We start from the raw sequence: 10,209 nt of genomic DNA, 5'->3' as shown, positions 1-10,209 counted from the left end.
TTACTACAAAGCTTCATTGCTTCGCAAAATAAGTTTATCTATCAATCCACGTCACTTGCCTATGAGAACCATATGCTTTCATAATTTCGCAAATGATAAGCCTAAATTTGGGTTGGACAAACTAACATGATATTGAAACTAATTCCGCTTCCAATTTATTTCGCGAGTGCGGCCCCTCGTTCATAAAGTTTCACGCATCATTTTCTAATTTAACTTGCACATGAGAGAGGGATGGTTTGTTTACAAAGTCTAACACGCTTTTTATATTATGCGGTCTTCCTTCACTTCTAAGTTTAAATTTTTGGGCTGAACATTCTAATCATCACACGTAGTAGAGCAAAACAAGCCATTTCCATGAAAATTGGAAATGAGTTCTTCGTTGTAACAAAATAAATCGTACTTTGAATAGAATTCCGTGCATTGATCGAGCTTATCATTTCAACATTATCACAAGTATGACATCCATGTGTTAGACATGACATCACATTTTCATAACCCCACGTTTAATAACAAATAGAATTTGAGATTTCAAGGGAGGGCGGCGTCTCAAATTTCTTGTTATTTTATTATTCATTTGGTCCAACTCCTTGGATTATACGTTCGACCATTTAGTACTTGTTCCATCCCCAAGCGATCCAAAAAGGGGTGTTTTTATTTTTCTTTTGGATTGCAAGTGATCATTTATGTCCGGTCAAACTGATGGTATTTTACACGGAAGGTTCGTTAGAGACCAAGATCATGATCTTGATCGAGGCGTTGAACATTAGAATTAGAATTAGGTCTGACCAAAAAAAAGAACATTAGAATTAGGAAATTTCCCTAGAGAGAGAGAGAGAGGAAAGAAAACCAACGGCCTGCCGTTTCACATACATATTTTTTTAGTATTATTATTATTTTTTTTTCTGGGGTATTGGGGGACGCGGTCAACTAGAGAAACAAATCATAAAAATATGGTTTTTTTTTCTGTTGACGAAAACAAGGCTACCGGGGAAAGCGACCCGCCCCTCCCCGCCCCGCCCCGCCCCGCCCCCAAGCCTTCGGCCAACCCGACGCGGTCGCGCTCCGATCCGTCCCCACGCGCCGCCGCCGCGCGTGGGCGAGGGGAGGAGCCGCTATACTTAACTGCGTCACCGGCTGAAATTTTCCACAGTTCCGCCCCCTTCCCTTCCGTGCGAAAATCGCAAACGCCGAGACAAAAACGACGGCTCCCTTGGACGCTGTCTCTCTCTCTCTCTCTTTCCCCCTCTAATTTCTCTCTCTAATTTCTCTTGAAGTAGTTAGGGAGGAGAGAGAAAGCAAGAGAGAAAAGCAAGAGAAAAAGGGCGGAGAGCTTTCGAAGAAGAGGGGAATCGGGAAGGAATCGTATTAATCCTGGTCGCCGCCATCATCATCGATTCATCGTCGCTGGAATTCCTTAGGGGGTAGGGGGCGGATGATATATTAATCGGGGGTGCGGTTGTGTTGTGGGGAAGGCCAAAGCTGAGATTTTTATTTGCCATATTAGTTAAATACTCTCTCTTTCTCTCCCTTCTCTCTCTCTCTCTCTTTCTTTCTCTTTCTGTGTTTGTCTCGCTTGGCTGGTCCAATTCTTGGTTGCGCCCCCAGATCTTGAACGCCAATACCCAACGGGTTCCCCTTCAGATCCTTTCCGATTTCGGGATTCGAGGGCTTTGGCAATCGAGGGGCCGAAGGAAGGACGGGGTGGGGAGGGGAGGGTTCTTCTCTCTCTGGTTTTTAAGGGAGAGCGCCCCGCGCGAGATTCGGTCAGGTGATTGTTTCTCTCTTCTTCTTCCCTCTTTGCTGTTGTCGTCGTTGTCTCGATCGATTCGTGGGGTGGGGGGTCGTGCGGGGAATGGGCTGGTTGAATCTTGGCATTTGGTTTGGTGGGTCTGATGGGGGGGGACTGATGTTTTTTCCCTTCTTGGTTTCTGGGCAATGGAAGAGGACAATGCTTGGGGCGTGAATAATTCGCTCCCGTGTTGTTGAGATGGTGGAGTGTCTAAGTGCGCCATTGCATAGGGCCTTGTTTCTGGGCAGTTTAAAGCCGTTTGGAAAATTGCCCCGGGGATTCGGTTTGACTTTTGTTCCAGGATTTTCTCTCATCGGTTCCTTGGGGTCTCTTGTTTTCTTTTTCTTTTTCTGAATCTTTCCTGGTTGGTTCTAGTGGTTGGGCCTATCAAGGAACTTGATGTCTTAAACAGTTGCCCATGCTTTAGATTTCTGCGATTTTGTGGAATTTCACGTCACACAGGATATGCGGCATGATTGTCTAGTTGGCCTCGATGAGGCTTCAAGGGGATGAAAAGGCATCATTTGATGGATACATCACGAGGTTGCCCGATGTGAAGTCTTGAATTATCCACTAGCAAAGTCCCGAAAATGATCTATTGTCTAGGCAGAAATTTTACACAGCTTTTTCTTATCATCCCCCTTTAGGTGTGTAATCTTAAAAAAAAAAAAAATGGGCGTGCTTGGCTTCAATCAGTGCCCAACGTTGGCCTTGTTAGATGAGAATATAATATGCATGTTTACTTGCCCACTGAGCTAACAGCACTGGACTTACCTATTAATTTAATGTGCTCATGTTGTAGTTCTTGTTTACTTGATGTTGAATGCTGCTTTTGATGTATAGCCTTCTTTCATTGCATTAGTAGTATTCACAAGATATGCTGCAATCTTTGTATTAGCTCATCCTCATTATCGATTCATTGTCGTATAACATTGCAGATAAATCTTTTGGATTGAGCTCCACTGGTATTAAGTTGACGTCCATTGGACGGGGAGTTAGTAATAATTGAAATTTGAGTTCAAGGATATAGGAAATTTTTATGGGAAGGCTTTGAGGCATTAATCCAGTCTTCTTGATGAAGACAGCAAAAGGTTGGAGATTGGGTATGGGTGATGTCCAGATTTTGGCGGGCCATCGCTCTCGTCCTCCATTGAAGAAGCCAGTGTGGATTATAGTGTTGGTTTGCTTGGTCAGTATGTTCCTAATTTGTGCATACGTATATCCACCCAGAGGCAGTGCTGCCTGCTATATGCTTTCTTCCAGAGGTTGCAAGGCTCTTTCAGATTGGCTTCCACCGGATCCTGCAAGGGAATATACTGATGAAGAGATGGCATCTCGTGTTGTGATTAAGGACATATTGAACACTCCTCCCCATGAATCCAAGAACCCTAAAATCGCGTTTATGTTCTTGAGTCCTGGTTCACTACCTTTCGAGAAGTTGTGGGATAAGTTTTTCCAAGTAAGATTCCACATTTACTATTTCTCTTCCTACACTTGCTGGCATCTCAAGCCTTTGTACCGTAAAAAATTGATAAGAGTCTTTCTTTTGTGGCTCTGACAATCACTGCTTGCACACTATGAATTAATAAGCGATGATGCTTTCTGCAGCGATTATTGCCATTTGTTTCAGTGTATGCGTTTGGTTTGTGCATTCTGAAGTCTTTTGAAGTCCTATCTGTGGAAAAATATTTCTAAATTTCTTGACCATCTAATGCTTGTCCCAGATATTCTTATCTTGTTTGATCAAAGAGTAACTTCCTTTGTTCTCATTGTTCTACTCTTCTTGAAAAGTCTGATATTATAGGAGATAATTTTCACTGCAGAACATTACTTAAGATTACTGACGGATGTTATTCTTAATACACATGATTTTTGTGAAGCATATTACACTTATGTATGAGCAGACATCAATGTAGTTGAAGAAAGAATAGCAGCTGAGCAGATGCATACACAATATTTTATGCTTATGGTCTCAGTGCAGAAATTCCGTGTGTTCCAAAGAAAAACTTAGGGAGAAGCTTACCTGTCAATTTGTTTCAATCTTCTTTTGGCATATGTGATGGCCTGACAGTTGAATGGGGTAAATGGGTCTTTTGGGTCCTTGTGACGATCCAGCCTTGATAGCATCATCATAACTGAGCCTTGAATATTTATGTTGTATCTTTGTTTTCTGAATACTAGGAAAATGGGTGTTGAGGAAATGATTATCCTAAACAAAGCTGTCAAGCGTATATGCCCATCAACTGTTTGTTGAGAAAGGCTATGCAAATATGGTTACATACGATGTAATAAATTGGTTGTGTACCGCCTTTCCTTATAAGACTTATTCCAGGAACAATATATTGGGAATTCAGATGACATTATTTTGGCTTTTAGTTTGTTATCCTGAAATAATGGCAAATAACTACTGCTGCTTAATTTTATCTTTCTCAACTAACAATATCTTTGTCTTCTTTGCTAGGGTCATGAAGGAAGATTTACAGTCTATGTTCATGCATCAAAGGAAAAACCTGTCCATGTGAGCCGTTACTTCATTAATGCAGACATAAGGAGCGACCAGGTCTAGTAACTTAGCCAAATCAGTCTGTTCTTGAAAGTTCATAACTGTATTCTGATAATCATGTGTTGAATCTGACTGGACAATTTTCCCAATTTTAGAGGTTTGCACTTTGGCACAAACCAATAAAATATATTGATTTATTTTTGTACCCTATCTCTGCATTTTTGATTGAAGCATTATATTTTGTTGATGAAGAAAGTTGTTTTGGTAAAGGCAACTTTTGTTTGTGGAGTGCAAGGTTTTTCATAAATGCCAAAAACTGCTAACTTATATGCAAAAGAAAGATAAATCGGGAATAGAAAAAGGAAAGAACAGCCTTCTCTGATCTCAGATATTTAGGTTTTGAAAGAATTTGACTGGGGCAGACTTTTGCTCAAATAGGCTGCTCTTGCTTTCATACTGCCTCCAGCTTGATTTGCCAAAAGAGCGAAGTGGATGGCTGATGAATCTTTATGTGGGAATAATGGCTAACGGATATTCTCTTTGCAATATCTGTGGCCGTGGGCTGTGGCAGTTATTGATAGATGCCGTTCCGCTAAACCTGTCATGAACTTTGTAGCATATTGCTATTTCAAGTGTTCTGCCTGAACTTGAGTAAATGTTACTCAAAATGGATGCTTTAGTTGGCATCCCTTCCTTTTCAGCAAATTGGTCTTTTGATTTGCTAATTTGCCGAAAGAATTTATTCTTCCTGCTTATTTCAATCGGTTCTATTATCAAATAAAATTATGAATCTACGAACCTGGAAACTCATTCGAAATGGTTGTGGTGAAGAATTTGGTGGCTATCTGCCTAGTGCATTTTGGAGTTTAATGCAAGTGTTATTGAACTTTATTATTTTTTAAGCAAAACCCATGGAATTATTACTGTACAAAAATCACCATGTAATTCCTTTTCTCTGTTTTGAAGCTTAAATGCATAATATCCTGGAATGGCTTTAATTGGAAGAAATAATTACTGACCCCTTTCTCCAGCCCCTTATTTAGTATCCTTCATAGCATTCTTGATTAATCATTTTCAAGTTGACTGTAATAGGCAAGGTCTGAATTGGATAAATTCAGAAACCAGCCAATCGGTTTAGTGGCCTGAGTTTGTCATGTATGATCATGAACCATTTGATTCATGCACGACTGGAACAATTCTTTAAGGCTATGAATTTACTGTAAACATGAATTAGATACCATAGATTTCAAGTTGCAGCCTTCATATTCTTTTGTCCTCCTTGGACTTGTGCTTCTCATTTTCCAATTACAATATAGTCAATAGTTAGGCAGAGATTAAGGTCAAAAGTAAAAACATGCAATCTTCTTTACACACTAGTCTTTGCTGTTATGTGACAGCATAATTTTTGCTGCTTGTAGTTGTACCAATTTTATTTGTACATGCTAGTTTTTGCTATTATGTGACAGCACAATCGGAGCTCTTCTTTGTTCTCTGAGCTCTTTTCTGTATGGGTTTGTACCCCCTTTTTGTCATATGGTTGTCCACTTTTATCTATAAAAAGATAATTTTATGAAATTGATGGTATATTTACCTATGCAGGTGGTGTGGGGAAAAATTTCCATGATTGATGCTGAGAGACGATTATTGGCAAATGCTCTCAAAGATCCTGATAACCAACATTTCGTGTTACTCTCTGATAGGTAATGGGGCAAAAAATTGAAAATTTTCCTATCTATTAGGATGAGAAAAATTGAAGTAGCTTGCTTGTAACTTCTGATTTATATTCTTGTCTTGCTGCAGCTGTGTGCCATTGCATACGTTTGACTATGTGTACGATTATCTTATGCACACAAATATCAGCTACATTGACTGGTAAGCACATATTGTTATTCGTATTGTATTGTGGTTCTTACTTATTTTCTGTACCTTGTGGCTGCACCTCTTTAGTTGCAACTCTTTTTTTTTTTTTTAAGTGAGAAGGCATGCATCCTTCCAGCTACGCCTTCGAACTTTGCCAAGGTGACTCATTCTCAACAATTTTCTTTTTTCCATGTAGCTTCTTTGATCCTGGTCCACATGGGAATGGCCGATACTCAGAGCACATGTTGCCTGAAATCGAAAAGAAAGATTTCCGGAAAGGTGCCCAGGTATGTCAAGAATGAGTGAGATGTTATGCGCATTGCGACATGGCTGCCAGAGTGAAGTTATATGCAACTGATGAATTTTTATTTAGATACATCTGACAAATTTTCATTTTGACAAGATTGGGAAGAATTGCTTTCTTTGACTAGACTTGAAGGGGACCTAAACTTTTACATTGCTTTTGTTCTTTGAGCTGACAAAACTTTTTTTCCAGATGAGAAGGGTAATCTCTCTAGAAAGTGAACTTTTCCTACACTGGCCCATGCATGCACAGATAGGTCTTTGCTATTTTGGCACACCATGTACCTTCTTTATAACTATCTGACATCGCAGTTCTTTGAACCTGCAGATTATAAAGCCTGCTATTTCAAATTTAGGAGTCTCTTTTTTCTTTTTTCTTTTTTCTTTTTTCATTTATATTGCTTTTTCAGATGGTAAAAGTCTTGCAAAATCTAAATTTATTATAGGACTTTCCAAGTCGTCTGTTTTTGTCTTGCTTACATGTGTTTTTGTGGTTTTAAACTCCGCATTTTGGCTCCTGAACTCAAGAGTTTTTCTGCCACATATTTTGAATTAATTGCTGAGTTCTCTGCAGTGGTTCACATTGAAGCGGCAGCATGCCCTAATTCTCATGGCTGACACTCTGTATTACTCAAAATTCAGGGACTATTGTAAGGTGAACATTCTTATTCAGTTGCTTTCAATCCTACTGCTTATCATCTTGTTATTACTGGGTTTGTGGATCATTGCGTATGCCCCTATTGTAAACTTCCCCATGCATGTATGCTATTAAGATATTTTGCTTTCAAAGAGTGTTGTTCCGGTTTCCTTCATTCATCATTTTTTTATTCTGGACATTTCTGGGCCAAATTTCTCTGGACAATCGACTTGTCAGTTCATTGCATCATATTTGATTTGTCCAGTCACTTCTAAGATATCTATCGTTGGAGCCATGAGTCGCAAATATTCTGTGATACAACAAGGTATTAATTTATATATTCTTTACACCTACAGCCAGGTTTGGACGGTAAAAATTGCATTGCTGATGAACATTACATTCCAACCTTTTTCAATGTAAGGATCCTCCTCTGTCTTATAACCTCAGTTTGGGATGTCATCTAACCCATCTCCAATTTGACAAGTTTCTTCCTGTGGGTGTTCTCAGATGGTTGATCCTGGTGGAATCGCAACATGGTCAGCAACGCATGTTGACTGGTCTGAGAGAAAATGGCACCCCAAATCCTACAGGGCTCAAGATATCACATACGAGCTTCTGAAAAATATTACGGTATGCATGACAATTTTCCATTGTTGGTACTTTTTACATAGACAAGATGGGATATTGAGTTCCTCACTCAGTTTTAGTTATCATCAGACTCCAAAAAAAAGAAAAAAAACTATCACTCTGTGAAGTGGGAAACTGCAAATTTGTGACTTTTCCTGTTTTTGTATGAAATAATGTGTAAATTACTGTTCCCATTTTTCTGTCATTAGTTTGACCGTGCTTATTATGTCATTTGTGCAGTCAATTGATGTAAGCATACATGTAACGAGTGACGATAAGGTATGCAATGTTTGCATCCGCTTGATTAATGATCTCGAAATATACATAATTCTCCTGAATGAAAATTTTGTGGCTTGGATTTCTGCAGCATGAAGAGCAGGTAACACCTTGTTTGTGGAATGGGGTGAAGAGGCCATGTTACTTGTTTGCGAGGAAGTTCTACCCAGAAACTTTGGACAATCTGTTGCATCTCTTCTCCAATTATACAACATTCTGAGCTGGACATTTTTTTTGACTCGATATTCTTTGGTCGAACCGATATAGTTGCTTTCGACCCCATTCACCCTCTCTTGTTCTCAGTTGTAAATTGCCGCATTATTAAGGCTCCTATGTTGCCTGACCCGGTATCTCGAGCACGATGGGGACTTCAAGTGCCTTTTAGGGCGAGTTCATTCTCGAGGGAGGCTAACAATTTGTTGGAGATCCCTTTGGAATTTGGGTGGCAATATGGGGCTTGATCTCTGTTTAACTCCATCCTTTGGGCTTAGAAAAAGGATTGAAATGTAGAAAGTGTGGGGATGGTGCAGTTAGTTCTTTTGTAAAAGTTGCGACTATTATGTTACATATGACTCAATCATAGCGCGCTTCTTTTGTATTTTTGGAGGTAAGATGATGATTTTGTGACGGATGATTTTACATTAGCTGAATTCCTTTTGACTGCTTAGAGAAAAAGAAGATTTGGTTAAGAATTTTCTCCCCCCTTGATCTGATCATTTCTATAAACGTTCGGCTATCATTTGTTTCTTTTATCCCTTTCCGTGGATACAATTCGTGAATTTCAATGACACTAAATACATTCTTGAATTTGTGCACAAGAGGGAGCGGCTCTAATTTGGGGAGTATCCTCTTTGGGAGCCATATAATTTGTGCAATAAAACAGCCCGATGCCAAGGCATGCCCTTGCCGTGCTTGGGGGTCACAATGAACAAGAGGAAAGAACCAGCTGGCCTTTGGCGAGGGAGAGGGAGAGATTTGTATATTCAGTTTTGGACATTTAGTAGTTTCAAGTGAAGGTAAGATAAGCCTGCGTGTTCACCAAGAAGTTTTAGTTGTTGCCAATGCATTCAACGAAGGATAAAAGACCTCTCTCCGTTTCTCAGTTGTTGATTAATGGTGCCTTTAGTGGTTGCCAGTTCTAGTCAAGCCATCTTTCCTTAGCTGTATATATTTATTTATGACCAATCCTCCCTACTTAAATTTCACTTTCAAAATTTTAAAGCTTTAGGGTTCTTGAGCAGTATAAGTTTGACCACTTTGCTCATTACTCAGTTTAATATTTAATACAAGCAGTTGAAGCTCTCTTGTCTCTACCTTCTCCTTTAAACTCGATGGCAACATTATGAGCATCACGCCGTCCATTTCTCTCTTATCATAACCATGATTTCGATCTTTCTTGCTTTCCTCTGCTTGACCCCCGCACCGGCTGGAGCAACAGCCAAAAGAAGACTCACCTGATGCAAACATGTCCAGACTGGCAAACATGTCCAGACTGGCTACTCGTGCAGTCAGAAGCTCTATGGCGCATTTGGCCTACTTGGAAGCAAAAGCCACGGGCGCCCTTTTGGCACCCAATGACGTCCGTGGCAGCATTGCTGCAGAAGAGGGCGCGACACAGTTTATGGTGAATCTCTCAATAGGCCTACCCCTGTGCAGCAACTAACGACCATGGACTTGGGAAGCGGCTTGTTCTGGATCCAATGCCTGCCTTGCACAAAATGCTTTGAGCATGCTAGCCCGCTTTTCGATCCTTCCAAGTCTTCCACCTATGCGAACTTACCGTGCACTTCTCCTTACTGCACCTACTTGCCTTCGGGCGACAAATGTGACCCAGCCAACTATTGAAAATTCTCTAACAACTACCTCGATGGAATCACCGTGAAGGGGCTCTTGGGCACGGAGACGCTCATGTTTGAGACATCCAATGAGGGGGAAGCAAAGATCTCGAACATGGTCATCAGGTGTGGCCATGACAATGATCGTTACAATGACCAGCCTAGTGGGATCATACTAAGATGGGGTCTAAATTCTCTTACTGCATTGGCAACTTCAAAGACCCTCACTATGCTCATAACCAGCTGATTTTAGGCGATGATGCTGTGATTGAAGGGGACCAAACCCATTGGAGGTCTTCAATAACCTCTACTTCCTAACTTTGGAAGGAATCAGCGTCGGAGAGAAAATGCTCGACATTGACCCTGCAGTGTTCCGGAG

The 10,209-nt window shown here is 40.4% G+C and overlaps 1 protein-coding gene across 1 annotated transcript; it reads left to right on the top strand.

The window, feature by feature from the left end:
• The first annotated feature begins 1,473 nt into the window (after positions 1-1,473).
• LOC104435936 (glycosyltransferase BC10) lies at positions 1,474-8,673 on the top strand. The gene is made up of 11 exons (XM_010048650.3): positions 1,474-1,768; positions 2,728-3,248; positions 4,251-4,349; positions 5,892-5,992; positions 6,093-6,164; positions 6,349-6,439; positions 7,030-7,110; positions 7,449-7,508; positions 7,600-7,722; positions 7,960-7,998; positions 8,087-8,673. The coding sequence occupies exons 2-11, from the start codon at positions 2,865-2,867 to the stop codon at positions 8,213-8,215; spliced, it is 1,179 nt and encodes a 392-aa protein (XP_010046952.1). The 5' UTR covers positions 1,474-1,768; positions 2,728-2,864; the 3' UTR covers positions 8,216-8,673.
• Positions 8,674-10,209: the final 1,536 nt, after the last annotated feature.

Source organism: Eucalyptus grandis, chromosome 3 (assembly GCF_016545825.1).
Source record: "Eucalyptus grandis isolate ANBG69807.140 chromosome 3, ASM1654582v1, whole genome shotgun sequence".
Lineage (NCBI taxonomy): Eukaryota > Viridiplantae > Streptophyta > Magnoliopsida > Myrtales > Myrtaceae > Eucalyptus > Eucalyptus grandis.
Note: the sequence above shows the minus strand (reverse complement) of the source record. Positions and strands in the feature narration are given on the sequence as shown.

Excerpts from the sequence above, each read along its gene's own strand:
- LOC104435936 (XM_010048650.3), top strand. The coding sequence starts at position 2,865 with ATGAAGACAGCAAAAGGTTGGAGATTGGGTATGGGTGATGTCCAGATT. Across the intron at positions 3,249-4,250 it reads TGTGGGATAAGTTTTTCCAA|GGTCATGAAGGAAGATTTAC; the intron begins GTAAGATTCCAC and ends CTTCTTTGCTAG. Across the intron at positions 7,509-7,599 it reads ACATTCCAACCTTTTTCAAT|ATGGTTGATCCTGGTGGAAT; the intron begins GTAAGGATCCTC and ends GGGTGTTCTCAG.